At 37.2% G+C, this 27,614-nt stretch overlaps 1 protein-coding gene across 16 annotated transcripts in view; it reads left to right on the forward strand.

Moving 5' to 3' along the window:
- NRXN1 (neurexin 1) overlaps positions 1 to 27,614 on the forward strand; it is a 1,160,507-nt gene that overhangs the window by 401,364 nt on the left and 731,529 nt on the right. For 8 of the 16 annotated variants that reach the window (XM_043918043.1, XM_043918042.1, XM_043918045.1 and 5 more), the window contains one exon: positions 24,608 to 24,909. In XM_043918043.1, coding sequence (XP_043773978.1) covers positions 24,608 to 24,909 — 302 coding nt within the window. Of the gene's footprint in view, positions 1 to 24,607; positions 24,910 to 27,015; positions 27,061 to 27,614 lie in introns of all 16 variants that reach the window. The other 8 variants (XM_043918041.1, XM_043918032.1, XM_043918034.1 and 5 more) reach the window with 2 other exon arrangements.

Raw genomic sequence — 27,614 nt, forward strand, 5'->3', positions numbered from 1 at the left:
TATTATTTAACAGTTTCCAATAATTGAATAATTTTCTTGATTTTCAGGTCTGTAATGGATATCTAGTATACAAACTTTTTTTCCCTTAGATGTGTTATCTGTGAGCACAATTATTAAGATATGGGCAGAACTTTTCTTCGAGTCTTCAAATAAATTGTCGATTTATAATCCCTGCAGTTTATACCACTTTGCATTTCAACGGTTAGGATTTTATTGTTTTTGTTGTTCAGTTGCGTCCAACTGTTTGCGACCCCATGGACTGTAGCCTGCTGGGCTCATCTGTCCACAGGATTTGCCAGGCAAGAATACTGGATTGGGTTGTCATTTCCTACTCCCAAGGATCTTCCCAAATCAGGGATTGAACCTGTGTCTCCTGCACTGGCAGGTGGAATCTTTACCACTGAGTCACCAGCGAAACCCCTGATGAGTATTACATATCATAAGCTAAACACAAAGCCATTTCTATTTTATCTTTCCATGTATTTCACTGAATGTTTATAAAGTTGTATAATTTTTCATAGATTTATTAATCAGTAATTTTCAATATCATGGATTGTTTGTTCATGTTTTTTTTACCTGTTTTCCTGTTGGAGGGCTAGGGATTTTTTCTGAACTGGTTTTACCAATGTTGAAAATATCATACCTTACACATGTATTCCAAATACCCAGAACAAGACATATGAGGCTCTTAAAACTGGCTAATAAATGAAATAATTTGTATTTTTGGAAAATTAGGTTACTATCTACAAGTTTCAACTCTTTTTTGAGTCAATCTACAGACAATGGCCTAGCAAACATGTCTAAAATTGATATGTGCTTGGTACGTATGACTTGTTTATTAGCAAGTAATTGTTGCTAAAGAGACTTCCTATTGCATAGATATTTATAGAGTAATATTAAAACAGGAATCCCAGATTGAATAATATTCTCTCAAAGAATGTGATGCCTGACCTTGAATTGGCCTTTCACATGCTCATTAGAAATTTTCTTTTGATAAAAATATTGTATATTCATGTCTATAGTCTTTCTACCTTACTACCTCCCTCCTTCTGTCTTCCTCCTCTTCTCCTCAGGAGTCATATGCAACTAAAAGAAAAATTGTTTAACAAAGGGTATAAAATATGAAAGAGGTTAAAGGAGAGATGGCTCAAATGAGACATTGTTGTGATTCTTGGTGATTCTAGAAATATGTGGCTAGTGGAACTGTTGCAGGAATAGGGACCCCTACCAGGGCCTGAAACTGGGCTCTTGTCTAACACTCAGAAATGAATTGTCCGAGGAGACACATGTGCTGAAAAAGCAAGAGATTTTATTGGGAAAGGGCACCCGGGTGGAGAGCAGGAGGGTAAGGGAATCCAGGAGAACAGCTTTGCCATGTGGTTTTATGGTGATGGGATTAATTTCTGGGTTATCTTTAGCCAATCATTCTGACTCAGAGTCCTTCCTGGTGGTGCCTTGTTCAGCCAAGATGGATGCTAGAGAGAAGGATTCGGGGAGGTGGTCGGACATGGGGTGTCTCCTTTCGACCTGTCCTGAGCTCTTCCGGTTGGTGGTGGCTTGTTAGTTCCATGTTCCTTACCAGGACCTGTTGTAAAAAAACTCATGCAAATGGTTACTATGGTGCTTGGCCAGGGTGGGTGGCTTCAGTCAGTGTGCTTCCCCTAACAGGACAGGTCACAGAAAAAAAGAAAATAGAAGTATAGAGTCAGAAAAAAATACAACATTTGAGGAATCATAAGAAAACTGAATTTTTCATAGCTGAATAATTGAACCTAGTTTGTGTCACTAGTGTGAAAATAGATGGATGAGGTTTGACTCCCTTTTGTTCTCCCCTAGAAAGATCTCAGATCTGCAGCCAAAGAGCTGATTCTCCTCAGTCTGATCTCTCATATCACAGTGTGCTTATTGGAAAACCATCTAAGGAATTTCAAACTTTCTAAATACAAAATGCCTCTTTTGACCAGCCAGGAGTCACCCTCATGACTAAACAAATCTGCCAATTTTAGAGTATCCCCTGCTTTGACTTGTCACTGATGCAGCATCTGGCAGGGACATAGTGCTACTGTTTGCAGGAAAGTTCAAGAATGTTCCAAAGACTCCAGGTGGCTGATTTCAGTGTGAGAAGAAAGTCAGTCATCAGAATAGCTGCCTCCCACCTGTTTTGTCTTGATTCTTCTCTAAGACATCTTCACTCTCAACAGTTTCTAGAATTTGACAAGCAACATCTTCTTTTTCAGAAATTTCTAGACATTTCTGTAGACAACTAGAATGTTCCTTGCCATTTCTACCCACCTTAATTCTTACTCTTTCATTGGGTCTTGGTGACTGGAGTGTTCCTTTTCAGGGAATCTCTTTGTAAGTGCCTGTCGAGTATCTGCCTTCAAGGCACATTTCAGTTTTCCTTCCTTGGTGGCGCTTTGAACAAATATAATTGAATCATTTGTTTAATGTGTGATTAGCACCTGCTTTTCCCCCTTAGATAGACATGTAAATAAAAATCATTCCTGATCTCATATTCAACAAGTAGCTTTCCTTTAGCTCTGTAATCAAATTTGATTTTTAATTTTAAGCACAGTAGAGCTTCAAAGGGTCATAGATGATAATGACAAAAAGTGCCATTTACATTTTAAAATAGCTTATTTGGTTTCATTCTTGTGCTCATGTGCAAATGGCAAATTAAGTAATTATAAATAATTCAGTCAACACATGGTTATCGAGTACCTCTGAGGTACTGGGCACTGTGCAAGGCCCTGAGATCCAGTGGTAGACAACCATCAAGATAACAACAACCAAAGTCTCCTGCTGTCACTAAGCTCCCACTTTAGTGGGGCATGCGGATATTAATATATAAATAAATTCATAACTTAAGTAGTGATAAATGCTCTATAGAAGAAAAATAAAGCCCAGTGAAAGAAAAAGATGCAAGTGGTATTAATTCTGAAGGAAGTGCCTTGTTATTTTTGAAATAATTCTTGTGTTATTTATTTTTTCTTAGAAATGAAAATTAGAGACACTTTTCTATACAGCTTATAGAAAAACACTGCTTTCTGGGATGTGGTTTTGAGTGTTTATTTGGGATCACATTTGAAATATACCTGCATTTGACATGATTTTTCAACACCAAAATCAAGAAATGTATGTGATTATCATTTTATAAAGAAAAATATATATTTAACAAACCTGTAGATGCTCTCTAGTGTCCTAAATTGGCTAAAATTGCAGCATTTTCGTTCTCATACCTTGGTAGTGAAATTGCAAGAGGAAGGTGACCATTTGCACTTTCAATGTAATTTTATGTCCCTCAGGGTTATTATTGGCAGGTAAATATCAAAGAATTATTTTCCCTCAACCTAGAGGATGGACTAATGAAGAGATTGAACTTAGAGGAAGGAATGTCCTCCAGTGAGTTAGTATAAGAGAATGTTATTCCATCTCATACGTTTATGAGACTAAAATTGATGTCCATCCATCAAGATGGTTTAGGCCTTAATTTCTGACTGCAGGGTCATGAGGATTAGCCATCTGGGGGCTGGTTTTCTGTTTCCAATTAAATTGTTATTTGTTGCCCTTGTTGTTATTTTTTTTAATAGTCTCCTCTGGAATTTGCAGGAGTTACTCCTTTATATAGATAGAATTTTAAAATGTTATGGCTTGCTAATTATAAACATATGTGTATAAATCTAGTGAAATAAATGCCATTTTTATATTTGAAAGAGTAATAAAAAGAATAAATGTTTTTCTTAACAATTCAGTTACTTAACAAAATTAGAAGACTAAAAAAGGCAATGCAAAAATGTTAATTGTATTTTCTCTCAAATCATTATGTATATTAAATTAATGTAGATATTTAAATCATTAGGATTTTTACCTGCATTAAGATTTCAGGAATATGAAAAGCGTATCCAAACACTACAAAATTCTAGCTTTGTGTAAAACCTACATAAAAGATAATAAATCTTTCGAGAACAATACAAAATAGGGCCCAAATAGGTGGAAATACAAGCCATGTGTCCCTAGATTGGATGATTCAAGGTATAAATTAAATGACAGATTTAGGGCATTTTAACTCATAATCTCAATTTTGGGAGAGGAATTGGGGACTTGACAGATTGATTCTAAAGTTAATATGCAAGCATAAACATCTAATTTTTTTTTTAGAAAGATAATTTGGGTAGTTTACCAACATGATCTTAAAAGATACTATGTAATGACTATAAGTAAAGAAACCTGGTTCTGTCACAGAAACAGATAAACATGTATATGGAGAAAAATGGGGTCTAGGAATGGATTAAGTATATATGGAGTTTAGTATATGATAATGTGGTATTTAAAAACTGAGGAAGAATGTTTTATTTAATAGATAGTATTGAAAGAACCGAATATACACTTGGAAAATAAAGTAAAATTATGTTTCACTTAAGTATCATTCATATAAATAGACACTAAAGGAGCTGCATATTATAGAAATACTAGAGGAAAATATCTTTTTGATTTCAGAAGTAGGGCATGTTTTCTTAATCAAGAAATGAAAGCAGCTTGCCATGAAGTAAAAGTCTGATGGAACTGATTTTATAAGATTAAGGAACAAACAAACAAAACTTGTATACAAGGAAAAGTGGATGACATATGTTGCCAGACACTGTGCTAATAATTTTACAAGAATCAACTCATTAACCACTGGATGAATATTACTTTTACCCACATTTTGAACAGTAATTGGAGAATTATAATGTTTAAACAACTTGTCCCCATTCACAAAGCTAATAAGTGATGGAATGGTGATTTGGCTACTGTGATTCTGAAGTTTGGGCTCTTAACCACATCACTGGGAACAGAGTCAAAAGAAGATGTATTTAGGCACTGTGTTCATCTGCATTTAAATTTATTCTATCAGACAAGTTGGCATCCACATAGGATATTTAAAGAGGGTGTGTGTGCACGCTTGGTCGCTTCAGTCATGTCCGACTCTTTGCGACTCTATGGACTATAGCCCTCCAGGCTCCTCTGTCTATGGGATTCTCCGGGTAAGAGTGCTGGAGTGGATTGCCATTTCCTTCTCCAAGAGATCTCCACCCAGGAACTGAGCCCACATCTCTTGCATCTCTTGCCTTACAGGTGTGTTCTTTACCACTAGTGCCACCTGGGAAACCCTATTTAAAGAGTATCTTGGACTATTATTTCTTATATGTTCAATATAGTAGTTTTAAACAATATAAAGTCTCTTCATAATATGATTTAATGGTGTTTAATGCAACTTACTAGATTATATCTCACAGTTCAATAGAGTATATCATTGCTTTACTTCTTTGAATCATTAGACATCCTCTTTGGGAGATAGTGAAAAGTAAACCCTTTTTACATGAAGTATCTTTCCTCATAAATGCTTATCTATTTGATAGAAAATAAGAATAAAAATATCTAGTGCCGGACCATCCATCTGTCTCCCCCCTTCTCTCAAACTAAACATGAGTAACTTTCCAAATGCTTAACTCTCCTTATTTTTAACATTGAAATTATCACCTTCACTTTAGATAGAGTGCATTGTTCAAAACTATAATATTAATACTTATAACAAAACTTATAGCAAAAGTATGAGGTGCAACTCTTGGCCCTAAGTCTGTGCCAATCAATAGTTCACAATTTAGTCTCAGCTGGATATTCCTGATAAAAATTTCAGGAATATCTCTTTCCATTGTCAAAGCCTTTTGCAATTCACACGTAACCAAATTTTCTCACTTTATTTGCCAGTCTTCTTCATGTCATCTTAGTTCTAATCAATTTCATTAATTGTTTGACTTCTCAGCTCAAAATATTAACTCATTTTCATTCCCTCACCAGAAGTGCTGCTCCCCAAAGTTCCTGAATTTCAAATGTGTCATCCTTCAAGAAGTCATTCATATTTTGCCTTCTCTATGAAATGTATCTCAACACTGGAAATAACCTCTTCTTTTGCAGGCTTCTGGCTTCTGATATGCTTTGTATCCTCTTTGCATTTTAAACATCTTGTAAGATAAATACCTAATTCAACATTGTTTCCTTCAAAACAATTAATACAGTGCCTCACACATAGTAGGCCTTTAATATGTTTCCATAAGTGATGATTTAATTAATTCCTTGAGACTTCCATGATTTATTTTGCAAACACATTCTAAAATGTGGCTTAAGTTTTCAGGCTTTGAAATGCAGCAATTAAGAAAAAAAAATCTATTTCACCCTAAATATTTTATTTAGTCCTTTATATACGTACATACAGGTCTTGATTCATGGAAACATTTCTTTGAAAATCTTTACAATTGCAAACATATACAGGCATATTATATAAAGAGGAAGTGTGGTTTTTAGAGAGCAGAACAGACAGCATCAAGCAGGGGACAGACAGATGCAGGAGCTCATCGCTGTCAGGAAGGTCTCTGCAGGCAACACCTGCAGTAGCATCCTAAGTGCTTTGAAGGCGTGGAGTGGTTATTCTGCTGAATAACTGAATATCCACAGAGCCAAGGTCCGTGACCTTGAGCACAGCAGATCTTTTCTGCTGAATATGATCTTATTCCAAGTGAAGTCAAATTATTCTTCCCAGTCGCCAAGAAAACCTCAAAGCTTTCAAACCACTTTGCCCTGAGAGGTGCCTCAGACCTTCTAGGGCAGCCCACAGGACGCGAGGACCACAGAGTGCACTTGAACTGCTTGGAAGCATAAAACTTTCCATTTTGAACAGAATTCAGATGCGTCTAGGTTGTATGCCAAGTATAAAAAGGACCCTGACCTGAAGTAGGGAAGGCTGAAGGGCTGCTTCTGTGTCTTCCCCAAATCGGAGCTAGAAGTATAAAGCGCTTGTGTCAGTGGAGAGACTCACAGGCCTGACAGAGCCACGGACATTCCATCTTGACCCATCGGCCCACTCGTTCATTTTATCCCCTTTCTGCATTCAAAGAGTGTGCTTTTTAATTAGACCAGCAAGAAGCAGCAAATGAGGGAAATGTCGAAAAAGCCCTTTGTCTTCAAGTTGAAATACATGTAAAGAAAACACAAGCAGGGATTTATTAAAAGGCTTTTGTAAGGAGGCTTTTAGTCAGCATTTGACTTGGTTAAAATCCTGAGCGATTGTTTATAATGGCACAGCAGCAAGGGAAGAAAAATCAGTGCTTTGTGCATTTGTCTATTAGGAGAAGGAAGAGGAGCCTTAGATGCTTCAAATTTCAGCCTGTGGTGTACCGAGGTGTCACCTGTGAGGGAAAGACAGGCCTGCCAAGGAGAGTTCTGATGGATGTGTGTGGGCTGCTCTTGTTAACTGTTTCAGAACCAACTTGTGCACTGCAGCTTTCTTTCTTTATCCACTTTAATCCCAGCACTTCGTCCCATGGCTTTCTCCTCAGAGTAGAACATCCTTGTTTTTAGCATCCACCGTGAGATATTTAGCTTCCACAGATGTTTCATCAGCTTTGGGTGTTATTCTGACCAGCAAATAGGGTACCTTTCAAGACAGAATGTTTGCCTTCTTTGAACTTTGTCATTAAATTTTACCAGAAATACATAAACATTATATATTTGTATAAAGAGGGTTTTGGAGATTGGCTAACATTTTTTATTAAAAGAAAACTGAAAACAGTTGAATTCAGCTACTTGGGAGTTTCTATGTGTTTGGGCAAATGTGATTGCCTGAATTGGTAGTACAACTCTTCATTGCTTCTTAGATGATTTTCCTTCAGGAAGGAAATGTATAATGTCAGCATCTGAATGGGTTGACGATCCTTGCTTGTGCTTTTACATAAAGACTGGCCCTTTTAAAGAAAACCATGGTTTAAAATCAGTTGCTTGCAAAGGTCAGTCTGATAATGTACATCGAAGGGAAGAGAGGACATGCACTTGTGTTGCCATTTTGTGAAATAAAGTATGCCAACTACTTATTAATTACTCAACAAAATGCAGACGTAAAGCAATACTATACACAGGCAGATCATATCCAAAGAATAAATTATAACTTAAAGAGCTGCAATGTTTTGTCACATTATTATAACTAAATTAGTACATTTATAAAGGAACTCTGTGTAGGTCATATCTTTCTAAACCCATGATTCCCTTCCATGTTAATACATTTGAATCATCTGGGGAACTTCTAAAAGTGCCCATGCCCAGGACACTCACTGGGACAATTAAATGAGGGTATAGAGGTGGGGGTCTGGAACTGAAGCAATAATATTTTCTAAGGCTCTTTAGATGGTTTCGTTGTGATGCCAAGTTGAAAACCACTGTGAACATTAAACATTTCATCAAATAACCTCAGTCTGATATACCTAATTAGTCACTGATTCAATTCTTGTCAATATAGTTATATATATTCAATTTATGTTTATTTTTTATTGAAAAAAGATACAGATTTTTCCCCCACATTATTGGCAATACTATCAATTTAAAATAAAATGCACTGTCTGTTTTTAAGTGGCAATATTTGAACGTTTAAGTTAATGACTTTCATTATAATACTATAAATCAAAATAACCTGCAGAATTAAAATTTTGATGTTGAGAAGCTTAACATAATTAGTGCAAACACGGTAAGATAGTCAAGATGATTACCTCACTTTGAGATTATAGCTGAGAAAAAATATTGGTACTCTTAACTGGCAACTTGAAAGCTATAAAGCTAAAATTTTACATATGTTGTCTTGGAGTTAGGAAAACTAGTTATCTGAGAAAGAGATTAAGTCAGGATTGAATGTCATGTTGAAAGAGCCAGACTGCCCTATATTCTTCCAAATGAATATTTTCTTCCCTCTGATACTGTGAAGATGTTCCATTCAAACCTATTTAAAACAGCATTAGAAATGCAGCAGAATCTGGTATAAAGACCACAGGATTCAGTCAGAGATCCATATTCCGGTCTGAGATATTCACAAGCTACATGCTTCGTGCCAAGTCTTTTAAATTCTCTGGGCCTTGGTTTTCTTAGCTGTAGAGTGAAAAGGCTAAATTAAATCGGTGTTTTTCATTTTGATTAATGTAGTTTTTAATTGGAGGATAATTACTTTACACTATTGTGACGGTTTGTGTCAGATATCAGCATGAGTCAGCCGTAGGTATACATGTGTCCCTTCCCTCTTGAACCTCCCTCCCACCGCCCTCCCCATCCCACCCTCTAGGTTGTCACAGAGAGCCAGCTTGGGGTTCTCTGCATCGTGCAGAGAATTCCTACTCGCTATCTATTTTACATATGGTAAGGTGTATGTTTCAGTGCTACTCTGTCAAATCATCCCACTCTCTCCTTCCCCCACTGTGTTCCAAAGTCCGTCCTTTATGTCTGCGTCTCCTTTGCTGACCTGAAAATAGGATTATCAGTACCATATTTTGAGATTCCACATACAGTCCATCCTAAAGGAGATCAGTCCTGGGTGTTCATTGGAAGGACTGATGCTGAAGCTGAAACTCCAGTACTTTGGCCACCTCATGTGAAGAGTTGACTCATTGGAAAAGACCCTGATGCTAGGAGGGATTGGGGGCAGGAGGAGAAGGGGACAACAAAGGATGAGATGGCTGGATGGCATCAGTGACTCGATGGACATGAGTTTGAGTAAACTCCAAAAGTTGGTGATGGACAGGGAGGCCTGGCTTGCTGCGATTCATGGGGTCGCAAAGAATCGGACACGACTGAGCGACTGAACTGAACTGAACTGATGTATGAATTAATATACAGTATTTGTCTTTCTCTTCCTGACTTACCCTCTGTATGATAGGCTCTTAGGTTCATCTACCTCATTAGAACTGACTCAAATGTGTTCCTTTTTATAGCTGAGTAATATTCCATTGTGTGCATGTATCACAACTTCTTTACCAATTCATCTATCAATGGACATCTAGGTAGTTTTCATATCCTAGCTATTGTGAATAGTGCTGCAATAAACCTTGGGGTACATGTGTCTTTTTCAGTTATGGTTTCCTCAGAATATATGGTCAGTAGTGGGATTGCTGGGTCATTTGGTAGTTTAATTCCTAGTTTTTAAAGGAATTTCCATGCTGTTCTCCATAGTGTTGTATCAATTTGCATTCCCACTAACAGTGCAGTAACGTTCCCTTTTCTCAACACCCTTTCCAACATTTACTGTCTGTAGACTTTTTGTTAATGGCCATGCTGACAGGTGTGAGATACCTCATTGTAGCTTTGTAAATCAGTGTTTTTCAAATTTGAGTGGTGAACCTTTTTGAAATCAATTTAGATCAATTACCATTTCTAAGTAAAAACAATACAAGAGTGCATTGCAAGTACGAAGTCTATATAGAGGATGTGAATCCTGAGTACCTAGGAAGAAATTTTCGAGACTTTGAATTACAAGATCTCTTTAACTTTTATGGTTTACTAATTGTTCATGAGAAGGGCATGTAATGCAGGGAAATGAGGCATAGGCAACTTATTTCAAGCATAGTATCTAAAATATATCCACATATTTTTGCCATACAATGTCACGGTCAGTGATCTTTAGAAAGAAAAGACTTGTTTCAATAGGGTATTTGGTTTACTCACAACAGGTAGAAAAGGTGAAAAAAAGTATGTAAAATTACAGCTTGTGAATATGGAAATATGTCTTATCCTTGAGACCGGAGAATGCTCACTGCGAGAAGTGAACAGATGCATTGTGAATTACAGCTACCGATTTAAGAGGTGGTATTATTCAGTCTGGCCAGAATGTTCTCTCATCAGTCAAATGACTTCCGAGCTAAAAAGTGAGAATGTGCTCTGCCTTTCGATTGCTTCATTTATATTTCATCTATGTTATTCTACATTTTGTGCTTACTGTTGGGAAATGAGTTCTTTCGATGGAGAGTAAGGGAAGGGACGGCCCAGTAATTTACAAAAAAACATTGAGTTTCAGGCTTAATTTGTTACTGGAAATAAGTGGAAAGTAAGAAATAATGATAATAAAGTATCAGGAGTACTACTCCAAATCTTATTAAAATGTGACTTAAGGGAGTAGGTGCTAGAAATACACTTCTTTTTCTTATTTTTTTTTAGTGAGGTGTAGTTGTTGTATAGTATTATGTGTTTCAAGTATACAACATCGTGATTCACAATGTTTGAAGAGCATACTCCATTTATTGTTATAAAATACTGGCTATATTACCTGTACTGTGTAAAATTTTTTAAAATGTTTCCCAGGTGGTTCTGATGACCAGCCCTGTTTGGGATCAGCTGGTCTAGAGACTCAGATTCTCCGCCCTGCTTCATCTGTGCCTAGCTATAGATGCCAGAGAAAAATCTCATAACACTATATAGGTCTCCTTTTTCCTGTTCTAAAATTTACATTTATGTGACTCACTGAGATTTCTGATGAAGTTTCACTGTTAATCACAAAGCAGCCAGTGTCCATATTTTAAAAATTGGAGCCTAAGACATATTTTATATTGTAGGTGGCACTAAAAAGGTAATTATAATAATTTCTACATTCTAGGAAGTTTGCTCTTTTAATATTAGATCCCAGTACCAACTTGTTGACGTCAGGTATTAACCAAGGAGACTGTTCTCTTATAATAATTCCCACACGTGCCCCTGTTTTGTAATCCTGCCTGTTTTCCTATTCCAATCATAAAAATCTGAGCTAGGAATAAATATTTCTGACCAATGCAAGCCGGGCCAATCAAATTTCATCCCCTTTGGGGAATTCAGAGCTCAAGTGAAATTACTTGGAGACTGGGGTTCACTGTTGTTGAGTTATATGAGTGATACAACCTCATAGGAGACCAGAACCTGTGAGGAGCTTAGGTCTTCCCTATGTTTCTTCCCTACCAGAACTTCACGGTTCAGCAATCCCTTCTATTCTGTAAACCACTTCCAAATTCTTTCCAATAAATTCAGTATATTTGCATTAGGCTAGAGCTCTGCTGGTGTTGGGAAGGAAATAAAGACCTAAGAAACCTATTGAGCAGAATAACTTCTCTCCTGTGTATCTAGAAAGGTACTAGTTTTGTACCATTCTTGGGAGACTTGAGAAAATAGTATTCAAAGCAGACGAGAAACCTAGTTTGAGAAATGCTGAGCTTGACAGTGTTGATTTATGATGCTTTCAATACAGCTATGATAGATGGGTGTGGGGAGGTTATGGAAGAGTCAGTATATAATTAATAATCGTAATTCCAAAATCATTATATCATCAATCCTTATTTTTTAAAAATCTGAAGGTGTGGCGTGGCAACATCATGATAGTCATTGTACTGTTGTCAACTCAGAGTCGATTACATATGTGACCGTGGTCATGTAGCACAAACCATTAAGTGGGGAAACTGAACCCAGGGTTCCTAATTCCAAACTAATCCATTGGAAAGCATTAGTCGTTGTTGACTGGAAAATACTATTCTTTGTTGATATATCCTTTCATACATTCATTAGAATTCATTAGAATTAGGATTCATTAGAATGTATACATGGTCCTGAATTGATTCATATAAACTTATGGTAAAATATTATCCTCTTCTTAAAATGTTTTATTATTCTAGGCATTTCATTTATGTGGAAAAGTGCCTTAAATTTGGGAGAAAAAAAGTTTCATCAAATACATTCTTTTAACACCCCAGCATATATTGAACCAGAAAGTCTGTTGAAGGTATTTGTTTCTGGACAAGGAAGAAAAGTGAGCAGAATAGAAAGTTTGCTTCTGATAGAGTGTGAACAGAACACTTTCAGTGTTGCTTTATTTTTCTTAAATTTTAAGTCCTTACAGTCTAAGAGGAAAAGTATCTCTAGAAGCTGAGATAGACAGGGGGGTTGCTTTGGAAAGTTCTTTGTAAAAGTAGCATCATCAGAAAACTTTAAAGACATTTTAACTCTAGCTTGTTATGTGATTTTGACAGCAGGAAAGCAGTAGTAGAATTTGGCGCAAAGTTGAGCCTCAGTAAATGTTTATTGAATGAATCAGTGAAACAGTGGTTCAATAGATCAAGAATGTTATAGGGCCATAAAATTTTAAAATTGAAAGAATCACTGGAGATCACTGAGTCCAGCTATGTCACTTTGCCTGGGAGGAAAATGAGCCCCAGTGAGGCTCAATGGGGTGACCAGAGGGACAGAGAGCTGAAGGTAGCTGAGTTGAAACCAGGGCTCAACTCTCCTGATCTTTAGTATGATGTTTTGTTTTGTTTTTTTCTTAGAGAATGAAAAATGAAAGTTAAAAAAAGCACAAAAACCTCATGAAATCATTTGGAAGTCATCCAGGTTTAAACTTCTTTAAAAGAATAAGTCATCAATAGAAAAACATATTTTTTCTTCCTCTATGCTATTCCTTCCATCTCTTTTTTACAGCATGAAACTGAATTAACCAACAATTTCCTAGAATTAGAGTATTGGCCAAAATGATATGCTAGTTATTAAATTATTAGGTAAAAAGCCAATAAAAAAAAACTACTGGACAGTCTTTTAAAATATGATATTTACTTTTGTAATGGGATTCCCTGGTGGCTCAGACGGAGACAGTAGAGAATCTGCCTGTAAGGCAGGATACCTGGGTTCAATCCCTGGGTTGGGAAGATCACCTGGAGAAGGGAATGGCTACCCACTCCAGTATCCTTGCCTGGAGAATTCCATGGACAGAGGAGCCTGGCAGGCTATAGTTCATGGGCTCACAGAGTCAGTAATAATAGCGATAACCAGTAATGATAACGATAACCAACAGCTGATTGCTTACTATATGCCAGGCAATATAAAGCATACCTCTTTATATTCACAACATAATGTTGAGGATAAATTTTTTGCATAGAATTGTTGATTAAAGCCCCTTGAGACAGAATTTAAGTAACCTCTACTCTAAAGAAAATCTCTAAACACTGGCCACTTACCTCCCTCAGCACTTAGTAGAAGACAGCAAAAATGATCTTTTGACAACCTCTAACACAATTCCTGCCTGCCTACCTCCCACCTTCCTTATCTACCCAAGCGTTAGAAATGAGTGAGTGGACAGAAGAGTCAGTAGATAATAGGTCTCATGAAACTATACCATCCAAGGAGAGTCTGCTTCCTTTGCCTGAGGTAATAGAGACAAGAGACTGCTATAGAAGCTTGTCTGCATTCTAGGTTCCTGATGCATGACAGTGTCTGCATCAAACTTGCTGACTTGCCTTTGCCTTACTGAGGAGAAAGGGAACTGGCAGGATGGAAAGAGACAAAGGAGGATAGCTTACACTCTCAACATCTGGTGTAGCCAGGATGCCTAAGATTCTGTGGGTCATGCAGACACCCTACTTTAGTCTGGAGCTTGAACCATCTGGCCAGTATTACTCACAAGAAGGCCACTTGCGGGGCTGTGGGGCCAGGGGATCACAGGAGCCAGATGCAATGTGTTGGAACCAGAGGATGAAGCACGTTGGGCCAGATGACTCAATCCCATCCCCACCTCTCTGTCTGTCTCATTATGTTTGGAAAATGCAGTGATGAGGTCCTAAAGTGCACTTGAGTCTACCATTTCAAGGGCATTAAAGGTCAGGGAGGATGAACCAAAGAAGGTAAAACCAATAGAAGGAGACTGCAGCAATGGTCTCCGTCTTGTTCTCTTCCTCTCGTCAACTCCATCCCAATATACTGGAAGGGCCAGGTTTTAAGGCAGGTGGTGAAAAGATGTTTGTGGTTACACCACATCCTCCCTTTGTTCCTCAGCTCAGACTGTGAATTGAGGGGTGAAATTTGTATCATATCTGAGGTGAAAGTTATCAAGTAGCCTGAGTCTTTAATAACCAAAAGACCAGAGATTTAGTAAGTCTGTCCAGGATGTTATTAAGAGATGGGGAAACGAAGTGACAGTGCGTGCATGTTTAAAATCAGTGACTGAGGAAATATAATGAATGCATAAATAAATATCCTTTCATGTTTATATACCATGAGTATATCCCTTGGATTTTGATTCTAATAAATATATTACACATGTGTTATATTACTTAAGTCTCACAACTAACCATCATGTATATAGCTCCTATGCCGCCACTCACTGATCAGAAAACAGATTTTTAAAATGAGTGATTATTATTTAAGTACTCACAATGTGCCCCCATTCCTATGATCTATAACTTTATAACTATCAGTCTCATTGCTGTCACGTTCATACATATCCAGAAGCCAATCTCTACATAGAAGTCAGACTTAACTTTTTTAAATGCAGATCAAATCTTATCACTTTTCAGCCTGCAATACTCCAATGACTGCCCATTGTACATGGAATAAAATTAAAAAAAAAAAATTTGACCAGAATGATGCCTGAATGGATTATTAATCTCCCTCTCAATTTGAACTTCATTACTAGGCTTTACATTTGTGACTTTTTGGATTCAATATTCTTTGCCTTAAGATCAAAGACACACCATGGGTTTCCAGTATCCCTTCTCCTGGTGCAAAGTGTGGTACTCTAAAATTCAAGTGTTCTTGGACTTCCCTGGTGGCACAGTGGTTAAGAATCTGCCTGCCAATGCAGGGAACATGGGTTCAATCCCTGGTCCGGGAGGATTTCACAAGCCATGGAGCAACTTAGCCCATGTGCCACAACTGTTGAGCCTGCGCTCTTGAGCCTCCAAGCCACACCTGCTGAGAATGTGTACCACAGTTGCTGAAGCCCACACAGCTAGAAGCTGTGCCCCCCAATAAGAGAAGCTTCCACAATGGGTAGCCCTTGCACTGCAACAAAGAGTAGCCCCCTCTCACCACAACTAGAGAAAGTCCTCCCAAAGCAACAAAGGCCCAGCACAGTCAAAAATAAATAAATAAAATAAAATCCAAGTGTTTTTAGTTTATACTGATCAGTATAAATGTGTGAGTGTGTGCTAAGTTGCTTCACTCGTGTCTGACTTTGCGATTCTATGGACTGTAGCCTGCCGGGCTTCTCTTTCCATGGGGTCCTCCAGGCAATAATACTAGAATGGGTTGCCTCCATAGTACAATGAGGAATAGTATAAATGAGGGATGTTTATATATGTATATGTTTAAATACAGGATATCTATAAATCTGCTATAAACACCATTGTAATCCTCTAATTATATATGTAATAGTATATATGCTATATATACATATATATATATTATTTATTTATTTATTAGGCATTCATTCAGTGACACCCAAAGGAATCATAAGTTTATATAGAGTTGCTTTGGAAAGCCTATATTCACCATGCTATGGGTTTCCCTGGTGGCTCAGATGGTAAAGAATCTTCCTTCCCTGGGTTGGGAAGATCCTCTGGAGGAGGGCATGGCAACCCACTCCAGTATTCTTGCCTGGAGGATCCCCATGGACAGAGGAGCCTGGTGGGCTACAGTCCACGGGGTCACAAAGAGTAGGACATGACTGAGTGACTGGGCACAGCACATACAATGCTCTGTTTTTGCTTTGACTGTGTCACTGATATCCACCAGGTTAAAAGATGATGAAGTCTAGTCATAGATTCAACTGTGGGAGCTGAGCCCGAGGCAGGCCCAGAAATGGCAATATTGCACACCTGGTGAATGTTTGCTTCTGACTTTTCCTGCTTGTCATCTGATCTGTGCAGAAGTGAATGGTCATCAGGCCAGTTAGGATGGAGTGGCCTGTTTGGTTCCGGCACCTGCAGTTATACAGACAAATACAGATCAGTTGCACAATAGAATTGGAAAATTGTCCTGGAGTATTGAGCTGTGTCCTATTATTTTTTATTTTTATTTTTTAGAGTATGTTCAAGTGTAAATGCTATTTAGTTTTTGGTCATTAGTTAGAGGCTCATTTCATGGCATTATCTAGGGAGTAAGGAAGAGAGTAAGATTGGAGTAAAGAAAGCAAGGGGGGTTTACATATTATGATTCTACTCTAATTAATTAATGTGATCATGGTTTTATCTGTTCAGCCCTCACTCTCTTCATCTAATAAATGAAAGCATTTGTCAAATAATATCTAAGTCTTTCACTTTCATATTTAATGACTTCACGTATATCATCATTAAAAGTGTGCCTATTTTTCTAGGGTTATCTGATGGATACTTGGCAACTTACTTCCGGATTGGTTGCCTTGAGGTGTATCTGAAGTGAAATAAAACCTTGAATAATGAATATTTTATGAAGCTTTATTTCTTGCTGCAAACAATAGAAGCTAACCACAGAATTTCTGTAGGTTGAATCATATCAGGGAATTTTGGAATGATTTATAACATTTCATCATATAGAAAATCCAGATAAAGAACTATTCTCCATTTAAAATAATGCTATTTTTCCTTACAGTAATCAATTGATTGTTTTAATGTATAAATTACAAAGGATTTTGGCAAATAAAACTCTTCTGTTTTCTGTTACATTTCTTAGGAACTGAGAATTTAACCTGATGTGATTCAATAGGCAGACCTTCTTTTTCTATTTTTCTGAGCCTGCTTTATCTTCATAGTCAGAGACAGCCAGGGTCGTTATTTAATTTAATAATGTAAACTTCTAGCGTGTACCTTTGTTTAGTCAAGGATATTTTTGGCATGATATTCTTGTGTGTTTGACTTCTAGAGCAGTAAAACAAATGAAACAAGTGTCTTACTCAAATGTCAGTGTTTGTTCACTTTTGTTTTTTTTAATGTGTTGATTTTAGTTCCTGGTTTGTGTTGAACACAACCTTAGAATATATTTTAAGGTATAGTGAAACCTTATAAACCTGTGCGATTTGGGATTGTGTATATGAAAAGCAAGATAATCGAGAACAATAATGTAGGTCAGATTCTTGCCTTCAGAAAATAGCCTGACATTCTCCATGTAAGTGGGAATAGTAAGACTTCTCTCTGACCAGAGATATCTTTGCCTCAGGAACTAGGGTCATTTCCTTGCAGGTCCTTCACTTAGTAAAGAAGTTCAGTGAACTTGAAAGTTGTGGCAACATAGGGTAAAATTAGTACGGCTTTACCCAAAGCATAAGCAATGGGAAGGGGCACTGCTCTGACAATCAATTTGTGCGTGAACTCGGGAAGTCATATAACCTTTTTTTTTTCTTTTTGTTGAATATTCTACTCTCTAAAGTAGAAATCAGTAATTCTTGCTGTTGAAAAGGATCCATTTGTTCAATTGACCATCCAAAGATTGAACATCATCTGCCATATCCAGTTAAGTTTCGGTTATGTTTAAGTCCTTTCTGTGATGAGAAATGTGTTTTCTAGCAAATGAAATGTTCCACCTATGGATAGCTCTCTTATAAAGTCTATTATTTTGAGATATGTTTTCTCATAGCTTTTATGCTTTGATTCTATTCACACCCCTGATTCGCTGCAAAATGGAATTGCTCCTCTAGGGAACATCCTTCCTGATGTTTGAAGGTTCTGTCACGTATCTTCTAAGTTTTTCTTTAGAGGGTTTTTGACACTACCTTATATAATGTAGAAGCCTTTTATCATCTCAACATATATCCAATAAATTCCAGCTTGTCTAAATAGGAGTGTGATAGCAGGCATGAGCCGCCCGAAGACCATCCCATCCCTCTTCTAAGAACTTCTATGAATGTAACCCATGCTTACCTGAGCTTTTTTGGGTGTCTCCCTCACACTTTGGGGTTTCCCGATGGCTCAGATGGTAAAGAATCTGCCTGCAGTGCGGGAGACCCAGGTTCAATCCTTGTATCAGGAAGATTCCCCGGAGAAGGAAATGGCAACTCACTCCAGTATTCTTGTCTGGAGAATCCCATGGACGGAGGAACCTGGTCAGCTACAGTCCATAGGGTCGCAAAGAGTTGGATATGACTGAGTGACTTCTCTCTCTCACACTTTGATTCACGTTCTAAATCCTCTAGATTTAGCTTTCTTTGTTTTATCTGGCATGTCTGGGAAGTCATGTTTTCTACATATTCTTCCTTGTTCAGTTGAATGATTTTAGACCTCAGAATAGAACTCAGATTTTATACAATTTAGATTTTTTTTCATTGAACTTTCCTTCAGAAAACTAGATGAGCAAGAACTGTGTATTTTTGTGTAAGTCATAAGAGAGTTGAAAATTGGTGAGGATTAAAATCCAGTGGCACCCATTAGATATCTCTTTCTCCAATTGTTTATAACAGAAAGCAAATTAATATAGAATATTAGAAAAATAAATCAAGTTTTTGAGCAGTTTATTTTTTAAATGTTTCTCTAATTCTGTCATAGCATTTCTGTGATGAGTAGTAGACACGCCCTTCATCTCAACAGTGATCCGTTAGTCAGCACATTTGGAGTATGGTCCCTCAAACAATTATAATTATATCCATGCAGCTTATGTATATTTTCTAAATCTTGTGAGGTTGCTCTGGAGAGCAAATGGTATTAAGGGATATTGATAAACATAGAAAAGTTTTAAGGTGATGCGTAGTTGGTGTTATTACTATTGTTGTTTTCATTTTTACTAATAAAAGTACTATTAATAAAGTAATGTCTTGCTCATATCACCCTATTAATCAGGAAGAAAAAACTTTATCAGATGAATTTATTTTGTTCTCAGTCATCTAGATTGTGAATTTAAATTATTTTTTGAAATATAAATACTAGGAAGTGCACGTATCATTAGTGTATAGCTATATGAATGTTTGCACTCTGATCACACGTATAAGAAAACCCAAATCAAGAACAGAACTTTGCTAGTACCCCCAACATCCTCCTAACTAGTTTCCCCTTCATTTCTACCAAAGGCAGTCAGTACCTTGACTTACGACAGTAGAGATTTAGTTTTGTTTATTTTTTTAATATAAATAAAATCATAAGTATCTTCTCTTTTGTCTGGCTTCTTTTTTTTTACTCAATGTTATCATTATGAAATTTATCCATATTTGTGCATGTGGTTATAGACCATATAGTCTCTTTGCTGTTTAATAGAATATTCTATAGTTATGCCCCAATTCATTTATCCATTCTACTGTTGATCGGCATTTAAGTACCGTTAGTTTGAGGTTATTATGCAGACTGTTGCTGTAAACATTCTGCGTGTCGTTCTGATGATCTTGTGTTCATTTTGTTGGATGTGTACTTATAAGGGGAGATTCGTGGGTCATAAGATAGGCAAATTTAGCTTTTAAAGATACTGCTAATTTCAAAAAAGCAGTTCTCACCAGAAATACATAAGAGTTCTAGTTGCTCCACATCCTAACACTTGGTACATTTTGTCTTTTTCACTTTTTTTTTTTTTTATTCATTGTAGTGTAATGTATTGGTATTTTTATTATGGTTTAGTTTGCATTTCTCTGAATTCTAATAAAGTTGAGCATCTTTTCCTATAGTTGTGAATCTAATTTCTTTTTGATGTTTATTATTTTAGAACATATTAGAAATGCATAAGATATTTGGATCTTATCTTTTAAAATGGATGTAGACCCTATCTTTAATTGTTCAACAGGAAAGCATGAATAACTCTTTACTGTGCTACTTGGTATTTGCATTTGACATAGCACAGAACTTAATGATAAAGACAGTATGTTAACAAGGATGAATTATAGTCCTCTTAAAGAAAATTGAATGACTTACATATTCTCATATGGTAAACAAATTCTTTCTTGAAAAAGAACATAACAAAAATATTTCCCTGCTTAGATTCATGTCTCATTTATGACTTTTTGACGTAAATATATATTCTTCAGGGTGAAATCTTCCAAAACTACATGGTTACATTTAATGAAAATTTAAATTATCTTAATTTGGTATTAAACAACATAAAGGGAGTGATATATTTTCATTTTTGAGTAATAGGAATATGACGGTGTGAAATGTCATTGACATCCATATAACTTCACAGATTTCCATCTAGTGAACTACGAACTCTAGTATTTAGAACTTTTCCTTTGGCTCTGCCACATTATCTGGATTTATTTTGCATAAATCATATTTGGAATGATGTGAAGTCTGTTGGATAAAATGCTACAGCCTCTTAACTAGCAACAAGTCTCTTCAAGGACCCAGTCTCTGTTATTTAGTATTTAAGGGTAGTAGGCTGAATTCAAATCCTCTTCTGTGACTGGCATTTTCTGAATTTGACAGTCATTTAAACCCCATGTTTAAATGGAGTCACTTTCCCAATGATATAAACTAAAAACTCGGGCTAGAAGATCTCTAAAACTTCCTTTGGTTTAGAGACCTCTTCTGAGTATTCAGTGGGGATGAAAAGTTTGCAAATATCCCTTTCAGATAAGTAAATCTCACCATATCTGATGTGTGTATATGGATATGAGCCAGAATTCTCTTGGCTCCCTATTCCTTGAATTCTCTTGGCTCCATGTTCCTATTACTCATCAAATGATCAGAGCAGTGAAGAGAGAGTAATGGATTGAAAGAAATTGGGAATGTTATTTTTATTGATTATGGTAACCATTTTCTAAAGACCAGTACCTTTATAACATGTGATGTTCCCATGGGGTAGCACAAGGCCAAATAGTGTTTATTGCAGTTGGTCAATTTTAAACTCACCAGCACTCTCACTAATTAGCATTGGATAACAATGACTATTTTTCCATAGCTTTTATAAAACCTGGAGTTTTTCTAGCTTGTCAGTTTTTGTCGATTTCATGGCTGCAAAATGAATTGTGAATTTGAGTTTTGCCTTTCCCTGAAGACTCAAAGAATTGAACATCTTTTTACTTATTCTTATAGTATTACCAGTTTTTCTATGAAATTGTTGTTGTTGTTCAGTTGTATGCAAACATATTTTGCCAATTTTCCCCATTTTTCATCTTTTTTTTCCAAACTGATTTATCAGAATGCTTTGAAAATCCTGTATTGTATTCCTTTGCAGATTAATATGGTATGAAAGTATTTTCTGCCAACTTAATTTAGATTCTTACTCTCTTTATGGTATTATTGATAAACAGGTGTTCTTAATTTTAATGCAGTTGAATATATCAGTATTTTATTAGTCTTTTTATGCCTGTTTAATAAATCCTTCCATACCTCCATATCATAATTTCTTGTCTTAACAAAAGGTGTACAGATTTACCTCACTAATTTATCTTCTTAGTCCATGGAGAATTGATTTTTGTAAACAAAATAATGTAAATATTCAATTTCACTTTATTCATGTAGTTAACCTGTTGTCCCAACACCACTTATTGACTAATCTGTACTTTTCTCACTGTTTTGCCATGCCTGATGACATAAATCATTTTCGTTTATGCATAAGATTATTTTAGTTTGATTATTATCTTTATTCTCTCCTTTTGTTTATCCTAATGAATTATCTTTGTTATCACGATTTTCTAATAGTGGTTCATCTTTACACAGGAAACTTCCTTAATCTTCTTTCTCTGATCTATCTTGGCTATTTTGGGCTCTTTGTTTTCCCATAGAATTTATACAAGCAGCTTTTCACATTTGCTAAAAAAAAAATCATTGATATTTTTGTTGGAATTTTACCTAATCTATCGATCTGTTTATATGTTTAAAAAATCAGTTTTCCCCAGTTCATAGAACCCTGCAATCTTTTTGAAGTATCTTAAACCTAATAGATTTTGAAGATACTTTTGGTCTTTCAGTTGTACAATTATATTTCCTAATGTGATTTTTTTTTTCCACTTGTACTCTTGATAATGCTCTTAAGTTTTTCTTTTCTTCCTACATTAGCTAGGACTTGAAGCACAGTATGTTGATAGCAGGCATCTTGTTCTATAACTGATCTTAAAGAGAGTTTTCTAGATTTCATAATGAAGTATGGCATATGCTATTTGTTTTAGATCATTTATCATATTTATTACATTAGTTAGGTTAGAAGGAAGACATCTACCGTTTCTAGTGCCCACCAACTTTCCCAGATGTCTGTACAGCATAATCTCATTATATCGTGAGAGACTGATATCACTAACCATGTTTAGAAATTGAAATTTTAAAAGATGCATAATTGCCCCCCAATACAGTTAACATGTGGCCCGCTAGGATCTAAATTCATACTTTAGCCTATATTTTTTTTCCCCCTTCATTATATCATAAATATTTAGTTGTGCTGGCTCTCAATATCAAGTCATTTGCCATATTGAACTGACCTGAGAAGCAAACACCTAACCTGTAGACTTTCAGAGAAAGGGATTAGGTCAGTGTTGGTCCCTCCACTATCGCTGAAGACTAGCACCGGGCTTACACTTGTGGATTTCAGCTAATAATTTGAGTATGTGAAGGGAAGGGACCCTTTAGTATGGACCAAGCTGTCATTGCTATGACTCTGGCTAGATTGTAGTGAATTTGGCCTGACCATTAGTCTTCACTAATGGTTCACTAGTGGTAATAACTCTTCCTTAAGGGTTCACTCTCTTGTGAAAGTTCTTAGGTGCTCACTATCTCACTCAGTGCCTTGACTGCCTGTATTGGTTACGATGCTTTCTGTATCCAGAGAGTCAGTCCATTGGACCTTGATGAGCTGAGACCTTGATTTGAGCTCCAGTGCAAAGACATGACTTATATGTCTACTGAATGCAAGTAGTGCTGAGTTAAAATCCTATTGCCAGGATAAAGATAAAAGTGAGACCCCTGTTGGTATATGAACCCTCCAGTGGGCACAGTAGAGATGCTGTATTACCAGTGAAACAGATTCTCTAGTACCACTTGTAACTCTATGTTTACAGTTTATTAGAAGCTGAGTCCAGACCATACGGTCTCATTTTTCTTGGTACAATGCCATCACTGCCTAGAGAGTTGAGGGAGATTTTGGCTTCTACTTTTCCTTTGATTAAACTCACTTAATTAGTGGGAAAAGACTGCTCTTTCCAAATAGCCACCATTTCTATTTGATTTAACATTTTGTGGGATCCACGTTGTTACCCCTAAATAAATGTGGAGAAGACTGAGAAATATAGAAAATGTTGAGACCTCATTTACATGCTATTCCCCTGAGAATGTGCTGGAATTCTTACCAGTCTCATAAAAGCCAGTCTTGCCATCTGCTTGGTGAGATCAGAGAATGAACAAATAATCCAGCTTCTGCCATTAGACCTTCTATCACTATCCCCTCCACCCAGGGAGCAAAAAAATGCATTTGCTCTATAAGAAATCTATTCACTCCCAGACCAAATTCTGTTATTTTGCTTCTTTACTTTCCCCTCACCTGATAATTTGTTATGGTTTCTCAATGGTGGAAATATTTGGCTCTTCACTGAGAAGATCTTTGAATATAAATACCTCACTGAAAATTAAAATAACCTCAGTTGGGTGGAGAGAATGTTGCAAACACTTTGGAATCCATTGTTGCCAGCAGAGTAGAACCATCCAATATGTATTTATGGTACCTGACTCATGCCCTGGAGATATCCAGAGCTACTTGCTCTGATCAGAGCTCTTGTAGTGATACTTAAAAATTAATTGAATTTTCAAGAATGTCAGATTTAGCTATTGCAGTTGATGGCCCAGTAGCTGACGTTTCTTAAGAGTATGCTGCCACCTACAGTATTGTTGGGGAATGGCAACCCACTCCAGTATTCTTGCCTGAATGCCACGGACAGAGGAGCCTCTGTCCACAGGTTCACAAAGAGTTGAACACGACTGATCAACCAACCCTTTCACTTTGTCACAGTGCTGTTTAACCCTGACAAGGCTCTTGTCATGAATGTTAACTAGACAAAGAGTTAATCTGGGGGCCGATTAGTGATTGTTTCTGTTAAGATTTGGTAATTTGCATAGTATATTTTCTTTACTTATGCATGTGTGTATCTGTTTTCCTCCAGGAAAAGAAGAATATATTGCCACTTTCAAGGGATCGGAATACTTCTGCTACGACTTGTCTCAAAACCCCATTCAAAGCAGCAGCGATGAAATAACTCTGTCCTTTAAAACCCTTCAGAGGAATGGACTGATGCTTCACACCGGGAAATCAGCCGATTATGTCAATCTCGCCCTGAAAAATGGAGCTGTCTCTCTGGTCATTAATTTGGGATCAGGGGCCTTTGAAGCGCTAGTGGAGCCCGTGAATGGAAAGTTTAATGATAATGCCTGGCATGATGTGAAAGTCACCAGGAATCTGCGTCAGGTAACAGCGCAGTGGATAAGAGAGTAACTGGCTTTGTTTCTCGCTACAGCTGTGTTTGTGTGGTATTTGCAAACCCTAACAACATGAGATAGGGCTCCTCAGAGTTGCTTACAAATTAGCTTTTTCTTCTTCTGAGATAAATCTTCCTGCCATACTTGAGCAGGGGCATATCTAGAAAGTTCCAGGGGCCCAAAGGCTGTTTTGACTCATCAACATGTGACAGTTTCCCAGAGGGCTGCAAGGTCATCCCTGAGACCTGCCCTTCCTTTGACGTGTGTGATTCTGTTGTGTTTTTGGTTTTTTGTTTCTTTGATTTTAAATTATAGTTTTCATGGTGATCATTTGGAAGCATGTACATTGGGATCATTAAATCACAGTTCCTTTTTTGTAGTTAAAAAAAAAAGAAAAATCAAACAACAATGTGTTTGTGATTCAGGATTGTGTCGATCCCTACTTCCTCCCCAGCCCAATCTCTGAAATGAGGACAGAAAAAGCCCCTGAAGGGGGAAAATGACTTTGGGGATTTCCACATCTCCTAAAGAATCCATTTATGAAGATATTTTTCTTTTTTAGCACAGACACTTATGTTAAGCCCCAGATGTCTCTGCAGAGACCAGTTCATCTTCTAAATGCCCATTTCTATTTGATTATGTTTTTAAAAAATTCCTTCAAGTGTCTACATATTAGAAAAATACCATTTTTTCAGTCTCTCTATGGGTCCCCATATACTGTATGGTTTTAACTGAGACATATTATTACAGTATATATATATATATATATATATATTCAGATGAAAATGAATAGATTGTCCTTATATATTGAACATGATAAGTTTTGGTTACTATTTGAAATTATATGATATTAAAATGTACCATTTTGTAAAGTGTTGACAGTGACTAATTTTTCTGCAGTACATGCTGATCTCAAACTAATATCCTTAACATATTTGTTGTTTCTCTGAACAGTTGCAGAATGACCGGATTGTCTCTGGTTTTCCTTTACTAAAACAGCCCTCTCTTTCTGAGCTGTTAACTGACTAACCTTTTCTCTCCTGCTTCTGAAAGGCTTAAACTGTCCAAGCTAGAGAAGCAACCAGGAATTTTAGGAGTGCAGGGTTAGTCTAGCTGAGGCAGAGGAGTAGAAGTAAAGGGTTCCTGAGACCCTCCAAGACCTTTCAGAGGCCTTAGTGTCACGGGAGGAGCCCTGCATGTTTCCCACCTGCCCTGGGGGATAGTTTCCCACCATCAGGGTCGCTGTAGACCACAGACTTCTTATACGTGTGTCTCTTTGGTTTTCCCTTTTTATTTTTCTCTCAGATTCTCACCAAGAGGCCGAAGGCTCATTTGAGAGAAGCACAGAAGGAAGGGTGGGGCTTGAGGAGCCCACTTTCTAGATTTGCCTTTGCTCAGGTTTCAAACCAAACTGCGAATTGGTAGCTCCAAGGAAACTGCAGTTGTACGGCCGGGGTGCATGTGTGGCAGGACAGATTAAAAACAAATCCATTCTACTCATTCTATGTGTCAGGATCTTTGCTTTGTTTCATTGCAGTAAACTGTGATCCTAAAGTCCATCAATATGACCGAAGGAAGTTTTGGAGTTGAGGAGGAGTCCTTGTATGCTGTAAAATTGAGTAGTAGGGCAATGACAACCAATTCCTATGAATTTGCAGGGGCTGGGGTGGGCCAGGGTGGGGGAGGGACCACTTCTGGGCAGAAGGTGGCAGTGGTCAGCTGATGAGCTTTAGGCCTTTGAGTCCCTTTTAGACTTTTTAAATGTCTGTCAGATGTACGCAGGGAGACAAAGGAACATTGCCATATGTCTGTTTCTGTCTCATAGCAAGTTACGAACAATACTGGCAGGAAAAATATTACCTCTGTGGGAGGCCTATTTGTTAGTCTGCTTTTTTCTTGTAAAATTTTTTTGCCCTTTTTCTATGTTACTAACATGCTTAATAACTAACATGTCATTCATGGAATGTTTCATTCTACTAACCGTTACCTGAATCAAAAAATGTACTAACATGGTAGAGACCATCATATTTTTTAAGTAACGATCGTTATTTTGTTCACAGTTTTTAATTTCCTTTCTCCCCCCTTCTCCACAAAGCACTCAGGCATTGGACACGCTATGGTAAACAAACTACATTGTTCGGTAGATATCATTCTAATTGTTTCTTATTTTGGGTTTGCCGTGTGTTTTCTTTCTTTCTTTTAACTGTAGACATCATTAACAAAAGAGGAACTGCGGTTGGTACTCTTCTGCTTACTTTGACCTCCTTCTTTTCATCTGTTGTTGACCTTCTTATTTTTTACCTGTCCCTGTCAACTTCTGGTTTCCAACTCACCTGTAGGGGCATCGTTAACGTTTCGAACGTTTTGCATCCAGCTGTGGTTTAACACGGGATAAGACCAAATGGTGGCTGGCCCGAGTGACCGCAAGCTCAGCCAGCCTCAAACCATTCATGACGCATGGCATGCACCCTTGATCTGGGAATGCTGGAGATGCCACACCCACTCATCTTGCCCTCATCATGAGCAGTTGTGTGTTTTCCTTTGGTTCGCCCTGTTTCCTTTCCTTTCTGAACTGTCCTGTCCCTCCCGCATGAGCACATCAGTGCCGCTTCCACTGGTTGTTTTGCGCCCCCATCCTCTTTGGCATGAACGCAGGCATTGCATGGTGGACACCTGCTGCTCAATAGTGCAAAA

Source organism: Cervus elaphus, chromosome 11, assembly GCF_910594005.1.
Source record: "Cervus elaphus chromosome 11, mCerEla1.1, whole genome shotgun sequence".
Taxonomy (NCBI): Eukaryota; Metazoa; Chordata; class Mammalia; order Artiodactyla; family Cervidae; genus Cervus; species Cervus elaphus.